We start from the raw sequence: 26,339 nt of genomic DNA on the forward strand, positions 1-26,339 counted from the left end.
GATTATTATCTGGGGCCTGTTTCATAAAACAAGTTTACCAAATAAGCCAGGTTTATTTCAGTTAGTCTGATTTATTGTCAGCTGATTTGGTTCAAAATGAATCAGATTAACTGAAATCAACCTGGCTTATTTGGTAAACTTGTTTTATGAAACAGGCCCCTGATCTGAAACGAAAGTAAAATAATTGTTGAAAGTTAAGCAAGTTTGTGGAGCTGGAGTCCTGGACCTGTCTGCCATGCGCGTATCAACACGGACAAGTTTTATATTTAGACATCTGCTCCAGATGATTTAATAGTGACTGTACATGCAGTAACATCAGCGAGCCGTTCCTCGCGCTCTAGATTTGCGCAGTTTTGCTTCGCTTGTGAAATATACCCACGCCTGAACGGAAGGACACAGGAAATTATCGGATTGTGCATTTTGTAGAAAAGGCAGGAGGAACGACTTCCTCAAATAGGATAGTAATGCGTGTCTTTGGAGACAGCGCGCAGTGCGCCTCAAGTTCTGCTGACTTTCTGCACTAAATTCACAAAGCGTTTTGTATAATTGCATAACCGCTGGCGCAAACGAGATAAAACTGGAGCACATTGTAATATGTAGTGATGCGCGCTGCTTTAATGAATCGCAAGACGCTGGACGTCACAGCCTCGCGCCTCTCCGTGCCACAGGTGCGCACTAAACATTGGTTATTCATTATTGATTAACTGCGGAAAGAAAAGGAGGACCGCGCAGAGGGACAATTACTCGCACTATGGAGATCATGTCCAATCAACCTACAGCAGAGGCTGGTGGCGACCACACCGCTGCGGCTTCCATGTCTGCAGGCGTCGAGAGGGCTGATGTGACCAGCCCGAGTCCGGTGACCAAACAGAGGTCCCTGAGGGCGGTTTATGTGCTGAATGATGGACTGAAGGCAGTGGCCGCGAACAGCCCGGAATCCGGGGCGCTCCAGTGTCTCCAGCGCGCCTGCGACGCGGAGAGTGCCATACTAACCACAGTGACTTTCGGACGATTAGACTTTGGGGAGACAACAGTGCTTGATACATTTTATGACGCAGGTGAGTTAACATGGCACTGCAAGGCTTAAATGTGCGAGAATAATTCCTGCAGCCCCACAATTCTGCACGCGGGATGTCTCCCTACTGGCACTCCCAGTACAGGTCTTCTAGTTTTCAGAATGGACTGATGAGTTGAATCAGGTGTGTTGGATTAAGGAAGCATGCAAAATGAGACTTATAAGGGGTTTCCACAAATTGGCCAATTCTGCAGGATGGTACAGTATGTAGAAGAATAGAAACTCAGTGACATGTCATTATAGATTTAGAGCTTGTGTCTGTTATTGAAATAATACTTAAAATATTGAAATACTTTGCTTCCTATGAGAAATATGTTAAGAAATGTGAGTAATAGTGGGCAAAAAGATGGAGAATTAAACAATCATAAATAAACAAAACAATACAAAAACCAACGTATAAATAATATTGTTAAATTATGGCATAGCTCCATGTTTTTTATAAAAAATGAAGAGAAAAACAGTAATATGCAAAAGGGGTGTGTGCATATTTGTGTGTGTGTCTGTGTGTGTGTGTATATATATATATATATATATATATATATCATACGTGTAATCAAACATAAAACAAGAAAAAGCAGTAATTATATATCATTGCTAGAAAAATATAAAAATTCAGTAAATTTACATTGAATTAATACATAAAACAGTATAGTAGATCAGAAAATTATTGTTAAATGTATTATGCAAGAGACAAATTGTTAGGCTTAGGGTCATTGGGCTTTCCCATGGGAGGGTGTTACTATAGGGTCATGACAATCTCTCTCAAGGAATATTAAGAGTGCAAAAAAGGATCTTCTGCCTCCAGCACATTCCTTTCCTGGAATTTATTCGCCAGGTCTAGTATGAAGGCTCTCTCTCTCTCTCTCTCTCTCTCTCTCTCTCTCTCTCTCTCTCTCAGGTGTGGCTGCACATGTTACTCTGAGTGATCAAAACACTCTTACATTTGAGCTTTGGGAGGGTGAAAATGGCAACTTTTTAAAAGTTTGATCCTTTGCATTTTTGTGCATGCAGAATGTAGCTCACGTGCAGCACTTTTTCTGGAGAAGGAACTCTAGAGGACTAGAAGAAGTGCATTTTAGAGCTGAAAATATCATTTTCATCAAAGCAGAAGTGAACAAAACCATTTAAATATTCTCTCTATATAGCATTCTACAGATCAGTTTCTTGTTATTGCATTACCCCCACTCACCCTTTTCCTAATAAGACTGTGAGTCATGCATCAGCTCATGGTTACGTCAAGTCTGGTCTTGTATTTTGCGTCTTACACTCTTGCATGTCTTTCAAACACATTTTCAGATGTTTGCGTAGTTTCTATAGAATAAGTACAGGTTGTGTTTGACTGGAACAGAACAAATATGGCCATATGCAGTAGAACAAATATGCCCTTAGGACTACTTTAAACAGACAAATGGTTAAGTTTCATATTATACGATTAAATGGAAAGTCATAATAATAATAAAAAACGTATAGAATTGAAAATGAATTATTTCTAAAAGAACAGGCCCTGAGACTGATGCAGTGTGCAAGACTACAGTGCACACTGTACGGCAATGGTTGTCTCACATGCTTACTATGTCTCTGATTTATTGCAGACATTGCAGTTGTGGACATGAGCGATGTTTTTAGACAGCCCTCTCTATTTTATCACCTCGGTGTGCGTGAAAGCTTTGACATGGCCAACAATGTCATCCTCTACCACGACACGGACCCTGACACGGCACAGTCACTTAAGGTGAGAGTTACAGTCTAATACACACACATAAACACATATGTTTATCTAGATATCTAAAGAAGGAAATATCATAGGCTTCTTCTGTTTATAAAGAAGGTCTGTGTCATTTTTCAGATGTTCAGTGGTTTTGAGAAGGCCATTTGTAGGTTGACTTCCCCAAAAACTATATAGCTCTGTCATATTTTTTTTTTTTTTTTGAGAGTGATAATGAGAAGTAATATTGATTTCATCAATATTGTGAGTTTGAGGCAGGACTAATTTTTTGTCTAAACAATGGAAGCTAGAGAGTGTGTTTGGGAAAGGGAAACCTGTTTGGTAATAATATTTTTGCAGTTCTGTTTAGTGCTGCTGATGAAAGAACAATTAGTGCTGTACATTTAAATATAATAAATAAATAGGAATTTTAAAAAGTACCTTTTGTAAAGACAACTACCAAAAGAGGCTTTGTCCAATTTAGCAAATTTCTAGAAAAAAAGAAGTTTTTTATTAATTAAAAAAAAAAAAACTACAAGACAAACTAAAAGAGGCTTAAGCCGCTTTCACACTACAAGCGGCACGTAAAAACAAAGAGACATAATCCCAATAATTTCAATGGAAAGCTGGCATTTTCTGGCGACACGAGCAACAGCAGCTGTTGGCGACAAATAGGGTGTGTCCAGCGACACGACAAAGTTCTGAATCCTTTAACTTTATGCAAATGAACTGCGACTTTCAGGAGTGACAGCCAATAGAAAAGAAGACAGAGCTCATGTGATCGTTCTCCTCTCAGATTAGCAGTGACGGAAATGAGGCTGATCTTTGCAATCATCATTAATTTCTGTTTTTATGTACGGATTCAATTTATATTTCAATGTTTAAAATGTTTGTATTTAGTGGCAAGAAAACTGATTTGCTGTCAGCGTGAAAACGCCCACTAGTGACCTCATCACCAGCCCCTGGTGACATGTAGCGACAAAAGTCACTGCTAGTGTGAATGCAGCTTTAGTCTTATTTAACTAATTTCTAGACAAAATATATTTTTAATTATTTAAAATAAAACTACTTAAGTACTTTTCCTGTTTAAAGACATCTAAGAAGTCTTTTTATTCATTTATAAAATAATAATAATAAAAACATTAACTTTTTTTTTTTAAGATGTCCATAAAATGAGACTTAATCAAATATAGCTTATGAATTACATACTGTATTCTTCTCATAACTACACAAACACTAGGAAGGGTTGGTGGGAGGTTATACTCTTCCTATAGGCTGTTACACTCACATTTGGTATTTCTGTCATCTGAACAAAGAGGCCGCCCGCTGCCAGGTCCTGACCTGCTATTCTCAGCTTAGGAGGGAGTTTATCTTTTCTGGGCACTGGACAGTAGAGCTGACAGAACAACACAGTCTGTATTCGAGCTAAGGCATGCAGTCAGTCCCAGGACAGCTGCACATGGCCACGTTTCCACAGAGACACTGGAAGGCATGTGTTCTAGCATACTGAGATGATGACAATAACGCATGGGGAGGAGCGTCACGCGATCTGTTTGTGTATTTGTAAATGTTCTGGGATGCTGCTGTGTCCAACTGATTAAGTCAGGTCTCATTCACTGCATCACATGGCCATCAGTCATGGAATAAATGTAATAAATGGCATGATGGCAAAACATTTCCATGTGGTTTGGGACTTATATAATACTGTGACATGAAGTCATATGCTTGTATTTTTTGGAGTTGAATAATTGTTTCTTTTCTTTTTTCTTGCATAGGACATGGTGGCACAGAAAAACACAGTAAGTATCAAAACACTTCTTGCAAGACATGATGAAGTTTGAGGACAGGCTGGCATCTGTTGTTGGTGTGCCAAAAACCTTGTGTATGAGACTATTTTTGGAGCTCTTATGACATATGTTTACATGCCCTTCTGTGCCTTAAAATATATACAACACTTACATAGTGAGAAGAAAATTTCCTGAACTCTCCTTTATGCACAAACACTAACCTGTGAGTGGACACGAGGTTCTGGTGGCTCACTGTGTCCCAGTCAGACTATTGCTGATTCTGATGAACTTATAATGGTTCGCAAGGTGTCATGGTACTTTGAGTTAGTGGGTGTTAGTTGTTTTGATAAAGGAGGGGGTCGTTAAGTGCTAGTCTTTAAATAAACCTCTTATATTGAATGGCTGCTGAGAAAAAGCTGACCTTGACAGTATTTTATAACTGTGTGATTCATTGAAATGGCTCAGAAAAAAAAAAAATAAAAATATGTATCAACTTTTAAATCATTATTTTATATGAAAACAAAAAGAAAATTCTATGTTCGCCTTTATTCTTTAGGAATTATTCATGCTTTTCTCCCAATCCTTTACATTTTCTCAGCCTAAAGGAATAGTTCACCCAAAACTTCTGTCATTGTTCACTCAGTCTCATATTCCATACTTGATACAACGTTCTTTGTTCTGCAGGTCACTGTTTTCTATCCAGTTACAATGGGTACTGAATATTTTTAAAAAACATGTAAAAGAACCATTGAGCGCTATTTTCAAAGTCTTCTATGGTCATATGATAGCTTTGTGTGAGGAACAGCGTGAAATTTAAATCTGTATCTGTCATAATATTAACTTTAAAGTGAACTGTTGACCACTGTCAGTTTATGAGTGAATCATATAGAATCGTTACATCTCTCATGAACACCAAGAAAAGCTAGGGCGATTGTCAAGATTTTGAGTAAATTATTATTCATTATTGATTAAATGTACACTACCAGTCAAAAGTTTTTTTTTAAAGAAGTCTCTTCTGCTCACCAAGCCTGCATTTATTTGATCCAAAGTAAAGCAAAACAGTAATACTTCTTACTATTTAAAGTAACTGTTTTCTATTTTCTGTTTTCTACACTATACCAGTCAAAAGTTTTTAAACAGTAAGATTTTTAATGTTTCTAAAGAATTCTCTTATGGTCACCAAGCCTGCATTTATTGGGTCCCAAAAACAGCGAAAGCAGTAATATGTGACCCTGGACCACAAAACCAGTCTTAAAGGGTTACTCCATCCCAAAATGAAAATTTTGTCATTAATCACTTACCCCCATGTTGTTCCAAACCCGTATAAGCTTCGTTTGTCTTCGGAACACAATTTAAGATATCTTGAATTAAAACAGGGAGGCTTGAGACTGTCCCACAGACTGCCAAATAAATAACAGTGTCAAGGTCCAGGAAAGTATGAAAAGCATTATCAGAATAGTCAATCTGCTGTCAGTGATTCAACCGTAACATTATGAAGCGACGAGAATACTTTTTGTACACAAAGAAAACAAAAATAACAACTTTATTCAACAAATTCTCTCCTCAGTGTCTCTCCAAATCAGCGTAGCACCATTTTGACAATTCTGAGCAGTACGCAGATAGCGTACACTCTTCTATGTCAGCCTATGTAGAATATGTAGAATATCTCTTAGGATTTGAGACTTTAGTCTTTGCAACTTTACAGATCTTCTTTATTCACCAAAAGCTTGTAACACTCCAAAGAGAAAGGAAAATTTGAAATTGCATCATATGACCCCTTTAAGTAAAGATCATGTTCCATGAAGATATTTTGTATTTTTACAGTAGGAAATTTATCAAAACTTCATTTTTGATTGGTAACATGCATTAATAAGAACTTAATTTGGACAACTTTAAAGGTGATTTTCTCAATATTTTGATTTTTTTTTCACCCTCAGATTCCAGATTTTCAAATAGTTCTCAGCCAAATATTGTCCTATCATAACAAATCATGCATCAATGGAAGGCTTATTTATTCAGCTTTCAGATGATGTATAAATCTCAATTTCGAAAAATTTACCCTTATGACTGGTTTCGAGGTCCAGGGTCACATATTGGGAAACATTTTTTACTGTTTAAAATAACTGCTTTCTATTTAAATATATTTTAAAATGTAATTTATTCCTGTGATTCCAAAGCATCATTACTCCAGTCACATGATCCTTGAGAAATAATTCTAATATTCTGATTTGCTGTTCAAAAAACATTTTATATTTATTATGTTGAAAACAGCTAAGTAGAATTTTTTCAGATTTCTTTGATTAATAGCAAGTTCAGAAAAACAGCATTTATCTGAAATAGAAATCTATTATAACATTATAAAATTTAATTTAGCTTTGATCACATGAATAAATTAAATTTTTTAAATATATTAAAATAGAAAGCAGTTATTTTAAACAGTAAAAATATTTCCCAATATTACTGCTTTTGCTGTATTTTAGACCAAATAAATGCAGGCTTGGTGAGCAGAAGAGATTTATTTAAAAACATTAAAAATCTTACTGTTTAAAAACTTTTGACTGGTACTGTATATCAGTTCCACGCACCAGTATTTTTTTTAATATACTATTATAATATTTATTAATATTTTGAAATTAGCTTTTTTTTATATTTTTAGTTTTAATTTTAATTTCACTTGAAGTTTTAGTAATTTTTTAGTAATTTTTTAATTTAGTAATTTTTTAGTTTTAGTAATTTTTGTGCTTTTGTCATTTTAATTTTTAATTTCATTTTTTTCTATCTAGCTTTAATTTGTTTTTATTTCACTTTTAGTACTCAGCTTGTTGGCAGTTAAATTTGTCTACTTTTTTATTTTATATAAATATATATATATATTATTTTATTTCTGCCTTATTTAAATTAATAAAAAAAATAATAGTTTTAGTTGTACTTTTAGTTTAGCACAACACTACCTCATACAACACTGTTGTGGGGCTTCAGAAGGCTTGTAATATAGAGCATGAATTGTATGAACTACTTATTTGATACTTTAGGTTTTTGCATCAATTTGAAGCTATTCATTTGTAAATGAACAATGACATGAGAATAAGTAAATGATAACAGAATTTTTGGATGGAATCCCTTGGCTTACTCATTCATCAATGTATTCTTGCCTCCATTAGTACTCTATAGTCTGTATATTCTTTTTCTGTCATTCTCTTTTTCTCTTTTCCTTTCTTTCTCTCTTATTTTGTCTGTTACCTGGAGTAGGCTGCAAAGCCAGTTAAAATAGGCTTTCCATGGGTCCAGTTGCCTCCTGAGTACAGGGGCTCCGGCCTAAGAAACAAAGTATGTAGGTACAGCAGGCATGCTAGTGCATGCTGGAAAAATCCCATATGCATGTACTGGAATGAGAGTGACCACTGATGTCTGTTACTGTCTGACTCACTTCCTTTCAGTCTGGCTGACATGTTGAGGAATTAAAAGCTCTGAACCAAAGAAATTTGGTTACTTTTAAATGATTAGTCATTACCATTAAGTGAATTCAAAGACTTTAGGTGCCTGTATGCTTATATGTAAAATAACAGTAGAACAGATTAAATAAAATATACTTTATACATATAAACCATCATGCTTTAGCTGACCCCTTACATTTGAGGTGTTAATGTGGCATAGTGCTAAGATGTGCTTTGGCCACCTCCTCCATTTCACTCTGGAATTCTGGGACAGTACATGGTCACAAAGGTGTTAACAAGATTTCCTTGGCACTTTGAATTTCTTGGATGCCAGCTGCAGAGTACACGATCACTAACACATAGACAGTCTGTACTTTTACACAGTGGTGCAGACTGTCATGTTTTGCATGACATGACTAAGAAAAGGTTTTTATTATTTTTTTAATGCAAAAATGTAGAATCTGTTTATCTTTTGTAGGCCTCCAGCGGGAATTACTATTTCATCCCGTACTTGATGACGCCTAACAATGAGTACTTGTGCTGTGAGAACGTGGCCCAGCGGAGAGCATCAGAGTACATGCAACCCAACTGGGACAACCTTCTAGGACCTCTGTGCGTCCCATTGGTGGACCGCTTTGTCAACTTGCTCAAAGACATTCATGTCACGTCTTGGTATGACTGCTAGATTTATGATAACTTTTGGCAGGATGCCCATTCTCAGATGATCCTTTACAGAGTTACGTAACAGTGTCACGCCATATTTAGCTAAACATATCAAGCAAGCGTCTTCCAGTTTTTGACTCATAAACAATATCAAATGAATGATTAATATAAACTACTTTTTACATAACAACAATAATGCAGTGGAATTCTGTATCTTGTGTTGAACATTGCATCATAGATCTAAACTAGGTGTGCAATGATCCTCATCGTCCATGGAGTAATGAAATGGGACTTAATCCAAATGGGATGTAATGCTCATATTATATCATCAAGACAGACATGCACAAGTGCATGCAAGATTTATTAGGAACTTCAATAACAAGTGTCAGAGTGTCCTTTCACCTGGAGCTCAGATATCAGAAGTCTAGAACATCCTTGTAGATTCTAGTGCCAAGATTTTCACGTCCTGTAACAGTACAAACTAGTTTCAGATTTGGACTATTAGTATGAAGTCTGACCCACTTTGCAGCTGGCCAAGACCATGTAAAGTGACAAGCCACAGTTTGTTTTGTTGTTGCATGGTGTTTAGATCATTACATGGTCAGTGAATTTCAGAGGTCTGTAAGCATCCCATTTCAAGTTGATACTACCTACAAATTTATCCACAAAAACTAAATCCTATCTTTCCTGACAGTGCTTCATACAAAGACACCCTACTGAACGACATCCGAAAAGCTCGAGATAAATACCAGGGTGAGGAGCTGGCCAAGGAGCTTTCCCGTATCAAACTCCGCATCGACAACACTGAGGTTTTGACTCAGGACATTGTTATGAACCTGCTTTTCTCCTACAGAGATATACAGGTATATACTACTGTATAAACAAAGCATGTCTAAAAATTAAAGACTTTGTTGTTGCTTTAATAATCTTTGGTGCATGTTTTCAGGACTATGATGCTATGGTTAAATTGGTACAGACCATTGAGATGTTGCCAACCTGTGACTTGGCCGACCAGCCCATGATTCAGTTCCACTATGCTTTTGCGCTCAATAGGTGACCACAAATCTACATTGTGTGGTATATTCTCCTATTCATATGCTTGGCAAACAGACATTTATCCTTTAGAGCCCTTTGATCTCAGGAACAAATGCATTTATGTTTGTGTGTGTGTGAACACAGGCGAAATAGCCCTGGAGATCGAGAGAAGGCGCTGCGTGTGATGTTGCAGGTTCTTCAGTCATGTGAGCACCCTGCACCTGACATGTTCTGCTTGTGTGGCCGCATCTATAAGGACATCTTTCTCGACTCTGACTGCAAGGACACCAAGAACAGGGACAATGCCATCCAGTGGTGAGTGAGTTAAATGAGCTTCCTGAAGCTCATAATCTCAATATGTTTAAAGGTGATATATGTTTTTTAAATTAAAGGGATAGTTCACCCAAAAAATTATAATTCTGTGATTAATTACTCATCCTTATGTCATTCCAAACCCGTAAGACCTTTGTTCATTTTCGGAACACAAATTAAGATATTTTTGATGGAATCCAAGAGCTTTCTGACCCTGCAAAGACAACAACGCAACTGACATGTTTAAGGCTTAGAAAGGTAATAAGGACATCATTAAAATAGTCCATGTGACCTCAAAAATATCTTAATATGTGTTTTGAATATAAACAAAGGTCTTATGGGTTAGGAACGCCATGAGGCTGAGAAATTAATATCAGAATTAAAATTTTTGGGTGAGCTATCCCTTTAAGCAATGCCTTATATTGGGCTCTGTTGACTTGATCATGAACAAGAAGTTACATTAATGTGTTAAAAACACCAAAAAACTCTAGCAACTGCATTAAATGCACAAAAACAACAAGGAAGTGCATCAAATGTGTCAAAAACACCCAAGTAGTTGAACCCAGAATACCCTAGCATCTGCTTTAAATGCACTCAGAAATACCCAGAATATTCTAGTAGCCACATTTAATGTGCTGAAATACCCAGAACAACAACACAGCTGAATTAAAAGTACTAAAATCACCCGGAACACCCTAGGAGCCGCATTACATGTGCACAAAACACCCAGAACACCCTGTCAACAACATTAAATGTGCTATGCTGAAACACCCAAAACAACCAAGCAGTTGCAATAAATGCACTAAAGTCACCCAGAACACTCTAGTAGATGCATTAGATGCTAAAAACACACTATCAACCAACTTAAATGTGTTATAACACCCAGAGCACTCTAGCATCACATTAAAAAAGTAATTTTGTATTTATGCACGTATGTTGTAGGTATAGAAAAGGCTTTGAGTTGCAGCCCACTCTCTATTCAGGCATTAATCTGGCAGTGCTGCTTATAGTGTCCGGACAGCAGTTTGAGACTTCCATAGAACTCCGGAAGATCGGTGAGGAGGAACACACTTCCTGTTTCCTGTTTCTCTCAGAACATTCTCTTCATTAACGACAGGTTCCACCTTCTCACCCTCTCGTTCTCTCTCAGGTGTGAGGTTGAACAGTCTGCTTGGCCGTAAAGGCAGTCTGGAGAAGATGAATAACTACTGGGACGTGGGGCAGTTCTTTACTGTCAGCATGCTGGCTAATGACATCCCCAAAGCTGTGCAGGCTGCAGAGAAACTCTTCAAACTCAAACCACCCATATGGTACATATAGAATAAATCATTTACAGATATACTGTACATGTTAACTATAAGAAATAGAGTTGGAGCAGCTCACATTCATTTCATCTTTCAGGTATCTGCGATCAGTCGTCCAAAACCTTCAGCTGATTCAGCATTTTAAGAAGCAGAACACTGAGCATTCTCCTCAAAGAGAGAGACTCAACTTCTGGATGGACATTATCGTGGAGGCTACACAGGGAACTACCAACGGCCTGCGTTTTCCGGTAGTGCATCACCTCACATGAGTATCTCATCTAAGAACACACCTGTATTGACTGAACAGACCTTATTACTTCCACTACACAGGTGTTGATTCTGGAGCCAACAAAAGTGTACCAGCCCTCGTATGTGTCCATTAACAGTGAAGCTGAGGAGAAGAATGTTTCTATATGGCATGTGTCACCTGCTGAGACGGTCAGTGGTTTATTTGAAGCCATGTTTGCTGTATAATGTTATTTTGTTTATATAATATCATTTTCCTAACTGACATGTTTGCAGAAGGGAATACATGAGTGGAACTTCACAGCATCATCCATCAAAGGCATAAGGTGACATTCTCTCTGTCTCTACCTTTCAGTCTCTGTTTTTTTTATAGTCTGGAAACCATATTTAAATAATCCTGATTTTAGAGATAGGTCAAGGGCTTAAAAACATTCCTTATCAACCTACAGTATAATTTCTCACTGATTTATGGGTACTTAATGGTTAAAGATTTAGGAGGGTTAGTTCTGTCTGTTTGACAGGAATGTTTCTCAAGGATGAACAAACAGTGCTTAAGTAGGAACTAGTTCTACTTGTTTTACTTGGCAATTACTTGGCAAAAACAATAGAGTCCCTTTTGGAGCCAGCCTCTACCAGCCAGTCGATGAATTGCAGTTTTAGTCACCTCCGTGATGGTTTCATGAGAGAGACCGGAAGGTTGCCGCTCGGTCTATACCGAATACCCAAGACGTGTCACTCATAGTTTTGAATAGGGAAAAATGCAACACTCAATATGGCCGCTCTATCGAACGAAGCCCCGCCTTCTGAGCAAAAGAGCTAATCGGTAAAGTTAGCGCATCACTGCAGCTGCTGTTAGAAGTCCCGTTTGCTATAGAAACAGTCAGCACTCTGAGATGTTCGCCAAGGACTGCGCATTCACAGCCGGATCTTATTTAATGAATTGAACGCTCACTGCAGTGTCGTTACTGTTAATTAAAACTTTTAACTATTTTTTTTATTTTAAAATAAAGCTGAAATAAAATAGGAATACTGGATGAAAAACGTCTATTTAAAAAACTTGAACTAAAATGAGAAATGTTGCCTTTGCAACTAAGTGAAATAAGCTGAAGTACTGAAATTAACTAACACTAACACTAAAACTGAAATAAAACTAATAAAAAAGACAAAAGCACACAAAATTCTTAAAACTTTAAAATAAAATTAAAATAAATAAACTTTTATAATAAATTATTAATAAAAAATAATGTGATGACTGTTCAATTTAGAATAGCATTTTTTTAATATATATATTTGTTTTATTTCTAGTGTGTGTGTGTGTGTGTGTGTGTGTGTTTGTGTGTGTGTGTGTGTGTGTGTGTGTGTGTGTGTGTTTTAAATTGACTATATTGGTTATCAATCAGCCATAACATGAAAATGGCATTATTTTTATTATTAGAGCACCCCTAATGTTTATCCAGAGTCATCTTCAAACATTGTCTGAAAACCAGCAGATCTCTGACTGTCTACATGATTTAAATACAAGTTGAAACTCTGGTGCTTTCCATTCAAATGTGATTGATTCATGATCTCAGAGATGTGAAACAAATCTTCTGTTCTTCTACTCTCTAGCATCTCAAAATTCGATGAGCGCTGCTGCTTTTTGTATGTCCATGACAACTCAGACGACTTCCAGATCTACTTCTCCACAGAGGACCAGTGTGGCAGGTTAGTTTTCTTGAAGTTAATCAATTAGCTCTCAAACTGTGGTGCACATGCAGGTAACCGATGTGTGAATGGTTGTCGCTTATTTGAATTCTGCTCCATGGTGAAGGAGCTGATCACAGACGGATCAGGAAATGCTGTCGAGCTGGAGGGGGAGGGAGAAGGAGATACTCTGGAGGTAAGAGCTTCGGAAACTCGCCTATAGTTTGTTTTTGTTGGATTTGTGAGGCTTGGTGTACTTAATTCCTGAATTGTTTTGCAGTATGAGTATGACTACAATGAGAATGGCGACAGGGTGGTTCTGGGTAGGGGAACTTATGGAGTGGTCTATGCAGGGAGAGACCTGAGTAACCAAGTGCGCATTGCCATCAAAGAGATCCCAGAGAGAGACAGCAGGTGAGATACATCTGAAAAGCAGACCAGCATGGATGTTCACAAGCATATGTTGTATTTTGGATGCAGGTGTTTTTTGTCAGGCTTCTTAAAGGGCTAGGTCACACAAAGATGACCCTCATGTCGTGCCTAAACTTTATCATGTTTTTCTTAAGTGAAACATAAAAGATATTTCAGAAAATGTTAGTGTTTTATTTTTGTCCGTACGATGAAGATAATTGTGCTACAATGCTGTTTGTCAAAATATTTTATTTGAAACATGAGAGTGAGTGAGACTGAGAATGTTCACTAACTGTTCAGTTAAATGAATACTTTTAAAATATATATTGAAATTATATTAGATTGTAAAAAAAAAAAAAAATCACAGTACACTTTTTTTGGAGCGAGCTGATTTAACCTGAAATGGGATATTTGACCATTAAAATAAATGAATAAATAAAAATAAAATATATATAAATATAAATATATATATATATATATATATATATATATATATATATATATATATATATATATATATATATATATATATATATATATGAATGGACTGTAAAAAGTGGTCTCTGTATTACAAACGGTAGATTTTAGATGGTATTTTCACATGTTGTAACACGTTACTGTTAACTAAAACTATCAAAAATAGTTTTTAAATGGGAAAAGCTTAAATAAAATATAAATGTGAGATGAAAAAGAAAATGTGAACTGTTGCCTTGTCAGATAACTGACACTTAATGAGTTTAAATTGAAGTATTATAAAAATCTAAATAAATGAAAGCTAAATAGAACTATTAAAACGATTCCAAATTACTTAATGACCAATTACTAAAACGTAAACTAAAATACAAACATATAAAAATTAAAACTAATTCGAAATATAACTAAAATACTATAAAAGTATTTAAAAAATACTAAAATAATTCTGATGCATTCAGGTATTCCCAACCGCTGCATGAGGAAATAGCCCTCCACAAATACCTGAAACACAGGAACATTGTTCAGTACCTGGGCTCGGTGTCTGAGGATGGATATATTAAGATCTTCATGGAACAAGTCCCTGGAGGTACATGTATTGTTTCTGAAAGAAGAACATCAAGTACGTCTTTTCTACTTTTTTAAATTTGATTTGCTCTTCATATTCATCGTATTTCCTCTACAGGGAGTCTGTCAGCATTGTTACGTTCAAAGTGGGGTCCTCTGAAAGAAGCCACCATAATCTTCTACACTCGGCAGATCTTGGAAGGACTTCGTTATTTGCATGAGAACCAAATCGTTCATCGGGACATCAAGGTAACTATGACAAATCCTTTGGATCTATATTTGGGTGCTCTCAAAAATGTGGATGTTCATTGACCTCTCATCTTTCAACAGGGAGACAATGTCTTAGTCAACACCTACAGTGGAGTGTTGAAAATCTCTGACTTTGGCACGTCCAAGAGGCTTGCTGGAGTCAATCCCTGCACAGAGACGTTCACTGGTATTTGTTTCACTTTTCATTGTGTTTTGTTAATTGCAAAATGCACCCTCCGTGTGAGCCTCTCCCCGTTCCATTTGACCTGTGCTGTGTGTCATGCATCATACATCCTGGTGTTCTTGCCAGGTCAGGGTTTTAGGCTTAGTTAAAGTTTAGTCTATCATTAGCCCCAACATACAGGATCTAAGGGAGTCTCATTCTTCTTCTTTTATAATGCACCAACTCAACCCCAACACATCAAAAAATTATAAATTTATAAATTCTCTAAATCACTAAATTACAAACATACAAAGAGGTTAAAGGAAAAATAATAATTAAAAAAAAAAATGTAAAAAATAGCAATGCCTACTTTTAAAATAATGCATAGATTAATCTTTAAAAGATAAAATAAATGAAAAAATGCATCAAAAGTTATTTAGAGTTTTTAATGTTTTTTTAAAGAAGTCTCATGGCTGAATTTATTCAAAATACAGTAAGAAGTGTAATATTGTAAAATATTATTACCGTTTAAAATAACTGTTTTCTATTTTAATATATTTGAAATTGTAATTTATTCCTTTGATAGAAAAGCTGAATTTTTAAGAAACATTCTTATGACACAGCTATTTTTGAAAGAAGTTGGTTGCTCACCATGGCTGCATTTATTTGACCAAAAATACAGTAAAAAACGTAAAATGTGTTCCTGTTATGGTAAAACTGAATTTCTTAAGCATTCTTATTATTATAAATATTGGAAAACAGTAATGTTTTTTAGAAACTGTGATACTTTTGGTTTTAGGATTCTTTTATGAAAGTTCAAAAGAACAGGAGGTGACAGGAAAGCATTGGGCAGAGAGAAGGGAACAGAATCTGCAAAGGACCTCAAGATGGGAACTCGATGAACTCGTGTCGCTGTAAGCGCGGTTGCACTATACGTCATCGCACTAACCACGAGGATATTTAATGCATATTTTTTTTGTGTTGGAAAAAATCTTACTGATCCCAAACTTTTGACTGGTAGTATATATAGCTGCCTTTATATTTCAGAATGTTAAAAACCCTTTCTCATATTTAAAAACCCTTGCAAAATGACTAAATTGGCCATACACTGGTGTGGACTGGCTCGCCTCTCCAGGGCTTGGATAACTTTTATTTCCTGACACAAAATAGACAGCGTTCCTTCCAGTGCGGTGAGCGATTATGAGTCGTGGTCACTGGTAACATGATAATGTCTTCTGTGGGGGAGTAATTAGATTAGCATAGCGTCTGAGACAGGAGTGTGTTTGTGTTTCATTAGCGACTGCTGAAGCATCAGAGCAGGTGTGCTCATCTATCCTCCCCCTTGCCTTCCACTGTCATCATCATCACTTCTGCGCTTCTCTCCTTGATTTTTTTATTTTGTTTAACATCCTGTCACAGCACATTTTTATCTCATGAAGTTCTGCTTTTTCCCTGTAAATCTCTGTCCAGGCACGTTACAATATATGGCCCCTGAGATCATCGATAAAGGCCCTCGAGGTTATGGGGCACCTGCTGATATCTGGTCCCTAGGTTGCACTATCATAGAGATGGCGACAGGCAAACCTCCTTTCCATGAGCTGGGAGAACCACAGGCTGCCATGTTTAAGGTAGAAATATTTGTACTTAAAAATATGAAGTAGTCTGTTAACACAGATTTTGATTTGATTAAAAAAATTCAAATTTAGTTACACAAGTAGAAAGTAGATTTGTAAATAATATATTGGAAAAAATGTGTGTGTGTGTTTGTGTGTGTGTATATATATATATTCAAATAAAAATTAAAAAAAAAAAAAAAAAAAATATATATATATATATATATATATATAATATTTATTTCAAGTGTAATGTCAAATTTATATTTATAAAGTAAAATAAAAAATAAAACAGAAAATTTTGGATTTGTTGCTAATATGGAAGATAACAAATCAAGAAAGTGATGTATTCATATTAATAAATGTTATCTATTTATTTAGACCTTTACATATATATATATATATATATATATATATATATATATATATATATGTATATATAGTATATATATTTGACTCAGTTTGAAGGAGCTCATGCAGATAATTTTGTTTTATAATCTAGTTCTTTGCAGAAAATTTGTATTTTCTGCAAATACAGAAGATAATCAACCAAGAAAATAAAAAATATATATATTTATAAAAATGATAGATTATAAATATGTGAATATATGAATAAAACAGTATGGAGCATCACAGTATGTTTTTAAAATACAGATTCAATATTTTTTGATTAGTTGTAAAATATTGTATTTTTCATATTTTTGATAGACTATTAATCAAAATCATCTCCTCCATTCGTCTCTGTTCTGTTTGTACCAGGTGGGCATGTTTAAGATCCATCCGGAGATCCCAGAGTCTCTTTCGTCAGAAGCCAAATCCTTCATCCTTTCCTGCTTTGAGCCTGACCCAAGTAAACGAGCGATGGCCGGGGACCTGCTCAAGGATCCATTCCTGCGTCAAAACATCAAAGGCAAAAAGAACAAGATCGCTTTCAAACCCTCAGGTAACGTCTAACATGCTTTCTGCAGCTGTGATCACACTGCGACCCGGGTTAACCCTTCTGGTCACATCCATGGTGTGTAAGGCATTTTGGGCATTGTGAGAGAGAACATTTTTTCGCAGGCAAACACACAGAGCTGCCAAACCCCCCAAGCCCAGCATGCCTGCATTTCACCGCTGTCTGGGATACTCATAACAGGCCCAAACTGCCCTCAGCCGGCCTCTCGCAGTCCAGATTGAATTTACACAAGAGATGGGTAGGAACAACAGGACCTGGGAAAGGGGAGGAGTCCGAGGAAAATCGACAATATGGCCTTACACCAACTTCACAAATGATTTCCATCCAGCCGCACATGGCAGCTATATCCCACGGTCCATGAAAAGCATTCTCAGGGTGTGGTGTTTCACACAAACATGCGCTCTGCTTTCTCAGAAAATTCTTAGCGTTTCTCTTTGACATTGTCAGTGAGTGACAGAAGTGAGCTAGTGAGCTGCCTACTGCTATCCAAACTAGTACAATAGTTTGATGTTTGCATGTTCCTAAGCTAATGGCTTGACACTAAGCTAAGTTAAAAATATACATCCCACACAAATATTGTAATGTATTTGGTTAGACTTTTTAATAACACTGTAATATTTTTATTCATATTTTTTGGTTTTTAATTAAATACAAGTTCAAAGTATGGGCTTAGTAAGATTTTTAAAAATGTTTTAAAGTATTAATTTCTTTAAAAAAAAAAAAAAAAAAAAACTTACTGACCCTAAACTTTTGAACAGTAGTGTATAATTAACATTCATCTTGAATTTCTTTTTTCAGGTTATTGCAATGCTTTCTTTCACAGAAAATAGAATTTCTTCAAAGGATGTATGTGATTCTGCATTTAAATTTGGTTAAGTTTCCTCTTTGGAGGAGGCTTTGGAACAAAGAAAGGGCTTTGTAGGCCTGTTGTCTTCCCAGTTTTGGCCAAATATTAATAACTCAATATCTCCTTCTCCCTTAATGCCACCCAATCGGCTGCTTTGGCTTGGATTCTCTGTGTAACAGTATGGCAAGGTTTGTAATATCCACCATCTATGTTCTAGGTCTATGTGTTTTTGAGTATCATATGCTCATAATCATTGGTGTTTGGCTGGTTACTGGTGATTGTGTTGAGTTTATGCTCTTTGTGCACTCTGATTGGTTCTTCCTGTTATCTTTTTTATTCTCTTCATTTCTGTTTTGCTTTCTCTTCTCTGTTGTTTAATATTAATTCAGTTCCAGTGTTTTAACTTACCTTGGAAGCTTTTTCGAAAAGTCTAATTAATTACTATAACACTGTGGGTAACACTTTACATTAAGTTCCCATTAGTTAATGTTTTAACTAAAGTTACAATATTTATTAATCTTTGTTAACATTAGTTAATAAAACTTTTCATTGTTAGTTCTTGTTAGCTCAGGTCTAAAATATTAACAGATACAGCTTTTGATTTTAATAATGTATTAGTAAATGCTGAAATTAACATTAACTGCTATAAAAGTCTTTTTTGTTGTGTAGTTGACAAATATTAACAAATCAAATCTTATTGTAAAATGTTACCATATTGTGCTTGTATTATTGTGCTATTATATATTTTGATAGAAATATCTACTGTATTCAATTAAATTGGAGCTGTCAGTTATAAGTTTTTATTGTTTTAATGAATCCACTTAATCAGTTACTCTCATATCAATAATATATCAATATTATCTGATTTAAAAGACATTTATTGTTGCATTTATTATTTCTCACCGAACAAGCATTACAAAATGTTTCTTTAGAAGTGAATATATTGTTGGTTTTAATTCCATATCATTGAGCGTACGTCTATTATTGGCCTGTAGGGGGCACGATTTATATATTATTTTATAAATTATAACACTTGACTCTGATCTCGCATTCAAAAAAATTAACCCTTTGTTATTTAGTAATCATTCATATTTTTTAAAGGTTCGAACTAAAGGGGGGAAATAAAAGCCAAAAATGCTGTGAAACTCTGATCTGTTTAACTGATTTTTTTTTTTTTAGTGCATACTGTATGTGTGTTAACACACGTGACCATGCATTGCTTGTGTTTTCCTCCCTTTAGACTACATTCGCAGTGTTTCATTACCAGTACAGCTGCAGACGGAGGCCACAGGGAGCAGCAGCAGTGAACCGGGCTCCGTGTCTCCAGACTGCGACTCCAAACAAGACGTGTTCTTCAACAAGAAAAACCGCTGTAGCTCAGAGAACCTCATCAAACAACCCAACTCAAACTTCCTCAGGTGAGCTCAGAAGATGAGACTAAAGGTGAATACAGAGCCTACCTTACAAGCCTCCTCAAACCGGTCCAGACGAGTTTAGGTCACGCGCTGGTCAGCGATAGCTATAAGTGTGTATATGTATGGGCCTATGTGAGCGTTGGATTAGCGCCTGGAATGTTAATGATGTGACTGTGTTTACGGAGCTTGAGTATCCACAGCCGCTTCAGCTCTCAGACCAACAGTAAATCAACTTCCTGGGCATGAAGCGCTGAGGCCTGTCCTGACAGCTAGTTGACTCCTTGGAAACGCTGTTTAATTAACGCGGTGGAATGAGGAGACAGGTGTGCTGGGCCGTGGTTTCTGGGCAGGTGTATGTATGTGTGTGTAATGAGATAATGCCTTTTACAACAGGTACTCTCTGGTTGCTCATAAAATAATCCCATGAACACTTTACCGACCACTTCTTCACCTCGGTTTCAACGCACACACACACCAAATCACAGAGCTGTCACACATTAACCACGTTTCCTCTTTCCTCTAATGAAATCATGATTTTTAATCACCACTCCAGATGTATTTATGCTTTTGCTGCTAAAGTTAACATTGACATTTAAGATGAATTAAATGTTTAACACGGTTAAATTCAGTTAGTTAATTTGCCTAAACTGACATTTAAAGCTGAAGTATGAGAGATCACCTATGAGTGGAACACACTGTTTTAAATTTAATTTAATTTTTTTTTTTTTAATTTAATTAAATTTTATTTTATTTGAGATTAATTTTGGTAAAAAGAGAGAGAGAGAGAGAGAGAGAGAGAGAGATTAATTGTGATTTTTTTTATTATTGATAGTGCTGGAATAATGGCATATATAAAATATATTTAATATTATTTAATATATTAAATGTTATATTTAAAAAAAAAATTTAATATTAAAATTAAATTATATAATAAACATTAACCTAAATTCTAAAAACAAATAATAATAAAAATTATTTATTGTATTATTGATTAAATAAATGCAGCCTTGGCGAGCATAAGAGTCTTCTCTCAGAAACACTGAAAAAATCCTACCAACTCTAAACTTCTGAACAGTATTGAACTGTACATAATGTTACAGCTGCATGAAACTATTTAGATTCATATGTTCTCACTGAATCAGTGTAAAATGTGTGATTCAGTGTTCCAGATGAGAGTCCTACAGCAGAAGACCGCAGCTCTCCAGCCTCCTCTGAGAACAGCGACTCTGGCCTCTTCCTGCTGAAGAAAGACAGTGAGAGACGTGCCATACTCTACAAGGTCCTCAATGAGGACCAGGATAAAGTGACCTCCAACCTCATGGAGAACCACATCCAGGTGTGTATCCGTGTGTATTAGACTGTGTGTATGGCATGTCTGAATCATACAATGAGGACTCTGTTCTTGTCTTTTAGGGTCAGGAGGAGCTGAAGTTGTCAGTGGACCACATCAAACAGATCATCTGCATCTTACGGGACTTTATACGATGCCCTGAGCGACGTGTCATGGCAACAACTATCTCGAAACTCAAACTGGACCTGGACTTCGACAGCACATCAATCAACCAGATCCAACTGGTTCTGTTTGGTTTCCAGGACTCTGTGAGTGGAGTGCAGTATAAATATATTGTTTTCCAATGCTACTTTGTACAGCATGCAAAGTTTCCTACCCAGGCATGATACACTATTGATAAAATCCTATTTATGCTGCAGTATACATTTTTAGATTCTTAAAGACAAATGTTGAACATATAGTACTTTTCAAAAGTTTGGGTAAGATTTGTGTGTGTTAGTGTGTGTATGAAAATTCAGCTGCCATCACAGGAATACATTTTAAAATATATTCCAATAGAAAACTGTTATTTCCCATTTTTGTATTATTTTACAATAGTACGATATTTTTTACTGTATTTTGATAAAGTATATTTGGATATAGTATATTTAGTCTTTGTGAATGTAAGAAACGTCTTTCAAAATCTAATCTAATTAATTAATTATTTGTGAAGAATGATCTTTAATGAACTGTGGACAGAGCCACTGAGAATAACTTTTTATATAATTTATTCTAAGCTCTGCTTTTGTATTGTGTATTTTTATTGATCTTATTCAACTTGTTACATTTTTTGCTGATCTGATTTGTTCAGTTTTTGTTTTACACCTATATTATACTTATTTCTCTGCATCCTGCCATATTTTGCTTTTATTTATTATATTATATTGTATCTTCAGTTCATTTTATTGTCAAATATTGGAGAAATCCAGTGCAAGAAGATACATGATTATTTTTTTCTCTATAGTGTTCAACATTATGGAGCATATTTTGCTTCAAAACATTCGATGGGACTGTTCTCTGATCATTTTGTTAGTGCCGCCTCAGTGTATCATTGTCTCCTTCCTGTGGTTTGGTTTGAGAGTGATGCGACTGTTTGTTGCAGGTAAATAAAGTGTTGAGGAACCACCACATTAAACCACACTGGATGTTTGCTATGGACAACATCATCAGGCGGGCTGTACAGGCAGCTGTTACCATTTTAATTCCAGGTGTGTATGTGTGAGAGAGGGGCAGAAATAGAGAAAACAGAGAACTTGTTGTTCTGATGCTTTTGCATCTGTCTCTCTTCTAGAGCTGCAGACACATTTCGGGCCTGCATCGGAAAGTGAAGGTGCAGATAAGGACGCAGATGAAGTAGATGAAGAGGAAGATGGGGACTTTGGATCAGTGGTACGTACGACGCAGGAAGATCAAGCCCTCACGTCTGGAGTCAGCACCCTCAGTTCAGTCATATCCCAAGAGGCTCAGCGGCCACAGAACCCGCTGGGAGCCCAGCTTGGACGCCTCAAACAGGAAACCAGCAGGTACACACTGTGATTCCTTTTAAAAAAAAAACACGACAGTTAAATATAAACAGTATACAAAATACACTTGTGCCACCCCCTCCGATGGTGAGACTAAATACTGACTAAAAATACAAAACACTTGTAAACACTTGTTCCCGTTGTGGATCTGTACTTAACATTATTTACTACAAATATACACAACAGCTCAATTTTATGTTTTCGAACAAAGTCTCAAAAAGCCCACCAAGGCTGCATTTACTTAATCAACTATACAATAAAAACATTAGTATTATTCTGTAATAATATTAGGATTTATTATAAACTTTTCCTATTTTATTGCTATGATGGCAAAGCTGAATTTTGATCACATGTCACATGATCCTTCTGAAACCATTCTAATATGCTGTTAATTTAAAAAATAATAATAATAATATGCATTATATACATTATATGCAAGATAAGACAGCCTCTAGTTTTAATTATGGAGTTTAATGGTTTTAAGTTGTTTTTTTAAATGTGTTCTGTCTTTTCTTGTTGGATTTAGTCAGTGAAATGTGATCTTAGATGACTAGAATATGTTCATAATGCTTGAACAGTTAGCGGGAGAGTGTCTTAATGTAATGTTGCCACTTCAGGCTGCTTGAGGAACTGGTACAGAAGGAGAGAGAATATCAGCAGGTACTGAGACAGACTCTCCAACAGCGGGTACACGACATTGAGCTTATCAGGATCAGACAGCAGTCTGCTGCAGGTTAGTTGTGCAACTAAATCACACATGTATTGATTTAGACTCGCTTATAATCCATTTACTGTCTTTATTTACACTGAAATCATATGCCTGTGTGCTAAGGTGATAGGGAAAGTGTCAGCTCACCTCTGTTTGATTCCAGTATCCTTTTCTGACCTCTAGTTGTTTACAAGTTTATAGTACAAAGCAAATACAAGTTCTGTTAAAAGAAAACTAGTGAGTCGCCGTACTGTCTGCTGCCTACACAGGCAACTTTCTAAATAATACCGAATCCAATAAGTGACTGATTTCAAATTAAAATGAAAATGCAGATCTTAGCATCTGTGCTTTAATATTCCTACATCTTTCTTTTGCCCTCAACAGAGACATCCTCAACCCCCTCTATATTTCACATTGCCACACATCCAGCACCTGACGAGGAGCTGACTGACTGGTTAAAGGAGCAGGGTGCCGACTCTGAGACCATAGACAAGGTGAAACATATCACCATTAACACTGCCTATATTATCTTTCCCACAATTGCAAAATGACTCACCGTTTGAAGGTTCCATAAATAAATAAAGATTAATGCCGAGTTCTTGTGGTTTCTGTCTGTGTTTGACAGTGTTGAAGAAGATTTTACGCTCAGCGATATTCTTTGTGATGTTACTAAAGAAGACCTGCACTGCCTGAGGCTTAGGTGAGGGCTTAATTTATAAATGTTGATTGATTGTGTATTCTGTTCCTTTGCATAAAATGGCCCTAAATATTTAGTCACCTAAGCCACACTTAAAATGTATTAAGTATTATTACGAGTTTAAAAGAGCTGTTTTCTATTTTAAGGTTTTTAGGTTGAATTTTCAGCATCATTCCTCCAGTCTTAATTGTCACACAATGCTTCAGAATTCATTCTAATGTACTGATTTGCCCCTCAGATATATTTATTTATATGTTGATAACTGTGGTGTTGCTTAATATTTTAGTGAAAACTATGATTATGTAATGAATGTAAAGTAAAAAAAAAAAAAAACATTTACTGGGACTTTTGGTCAGTTTTATGCATCCTTGCTGAATAAAAGTTTTAATTTCTTTAAAAAGAAAATCTTACAGACCCCAAACTATAATTATTTATTTAAATCTTCTTTATTGTTTTATATATATAAAATAAGGGATATTTAGACTTTATATAAACGTATACAGACTTCATGTAAATTGTATGTTAACATTTATAAATGTGAACCACTCCTGGGTGTAAAAAAAAGGCAAAGCCAAAATAGTACTTTTATTAGTGAACATTATACAATTTTAACCACAAATCATTAGTCAGGCAATTTGCAAGTAATTTAGTACTAAGCAGCCATTTGTTTTCTATAAATGTTTATGCTGTGTGGGTAAACATGCCCACTACTTTTTACGGGAAGACTCAAAATTGATGTCTTCAGTTAATGATTAGTTGAAAAATGTCTCCCAGTTAGTTGGAGTTTAATGTGAGACCAAATATTCTTTATAGGGTTCAAATCTGGATTCCAACCAAGCCAAAACATGATCCCAATGGACTTCTCAAGCCACTTATGGTTGTCTTTGCAGTGTAGACAGGAGCATTTTCTTATTGAAAAATAAAATCTGATCGTTCATCTTTTGACAACTTCTCAGTTGTGGGAAGCACACCATTCTGCAATATTCTTTCATACTCCAAAGCATCCTCCTCCATGCTTCACTGTGATAGAAATTAATTCACTATTGTATTTCTCACCAGATCTTCAGACACCGCTCTGGTGCATTGCATAACCTAAATTCACCAAACTACTCTGAAACAAACTTCCTGTATTCTGACAAAAACTTTGTTCTTGATAGACAGCTTAAGGAATGCATTTGATTTAATTCTTGCTGACTTCCTTTCAAGTAATTTGTGTAAAGACCAATAGAAGCTTAGTGTTCAGACATTATGGGCTAGGCACTTTTTTTGATTGAACACTTGTTGTCTCTTATAAAAAGTCTGCAATTAATTTTAAATATAATTTTTTTTTCCACTATAGGGGAGGATCGCTGTGTCGTATCTGGAAAGCCATTCAGAGACACCGTAATAAAGGGCTTAGAAAGGAAAAAATGACGAGGGAAATTCAGAAGGATGAAAGCAGCAGGAAGTAGATCGACACCTGAGCCAGCATAATACATCCCTATAATGAGAGATCCTTACTGGCCCTAACCTTGTAATTATGTCATGCTCTGCCCCAGTTGGATATGTTTACTTGTCTTTCCGCTATGACCTAATGTTTTTGTGCTACTTTTAGTATATGTTTTCAACCTCTCCAAGTTTTACATCTCATTTGCATCTGATTTCAATAGGAAAAGCCATGAGGATGTAAACAGCTCTGTCTAGGAAAGACTGCACTTTCCGCTTTTTGCATTGGCAGGCTGGGAAGGGTCATCTGACCCTCTCCAAGTAACTTGGGAATGGGCCTAAGACTGCAGGGCAAACGGTATTACCTACTTAATGTACTGTAGCCAAGCTTCAGATCATGCCATTTTAAATTATAAAAAGTCTATCTAAGTTTCTGTTTGTTTTACCTTAACAAGTCTGGAAAATGTGTTATTCATATTACGTTTTTGAGGGACTGTCTGGACAAAATGACCACAGAACTCTCGGACCAGGGCTAAGAAGCCTCTTTAGATGTATTTTGATAAGTTTAGATGTATTTACCCCAGTATGTAGAAGAATAAACAAACTAGTCATAACATTCAGTTGCAACTTGAGTAGCATTCAATACGTGTGCTTCAAGTGTTGCTTGACTATCTTTTTTTTATAAAAATGTGCAAGACTAGTCTTGCTAAAAGCAAA

At 35.9% G+C, this 26,339-nt stretch overlaps 1 protein-coding gene across 4 annotated transcripts; it reads left to right on the forward strand.

Annotated features, from left to right (window-relative positions):
- The first annotated feature begins 214 nt into the window (after nt 1-214).
- On the forward strand, nt 215-26,339 carry map3k15 (mitogen-activated protein kinase kinase kinase 15). Of its 4 annotated transcripts, XM_042751696.1 has the most exons (31): nt 215-1,058; nt 2,668-2,807; nt 4,556-4,579; nt 7,817-7,894; nt 8,480-8,673; nt 9,359-9,527; nt 9,611-9,717; nt 9,844-10,014; nt 10,954-11,066; nt 11,162-11,321; nt 11,413-11,563; nt 11,646-11,753; nt 11,838-11,887; nt 13,170-13,266; nt 13,354-13,440; nt 13,525-13,658; nt 14,588-14,715; nt 14,812-14,942; nt 15,024-15,129; nt 16,576-16,733; nt 17,478-17,661; nt 18,703-18,711; nt 19,764-19,941; nt 21,100-21,274; nt 21,352-21,537; nt 22,371-22,476; nt 22,560-22,791; nt 23,409-23,524; nt 23,885-23,996; nt 24,126-24,200; nt 25,537-26,339. In XM_042751696.1, the coding sequence occupies exons 1-31, from the start codon at nt 752-754 to the stop codon at nt 25,646-25,648; spliced, it is 4,098 nt and encodes a 1,365-aa protein (XP_042607630.1). In that variant the 5' UTR covers nt 215-751; the 3' UTR covers nt 25,649-26,339. The 4 variants fall into 4 exon arrangements, with proteins under 4 accessions (XP_042607630.1, XP_042607631.1, XP_042607632.1 ...); XM_042751697.1 differs by lacking the exon at nt 18,703-18,711; XM_042751698.1 differs by lacking the exon at nt 7,817-7,894 and having other exon boundaries at nt 216-1,058.

The sequence above is a fragment of the Cyprinus carpio genome, chromosome B24, assembly GCF_018340385.1.
Source record: "Cyprinus carpio isolate SPL01 chromosome B24, ASM1834038v1, whole genome shotgun sequence".
NCBI lineage: Eukaryota > Metazoa > Chordata > Actinopteri > Cypriniformes > Cyprinidae > Cyprinus > Cyprinus carpio.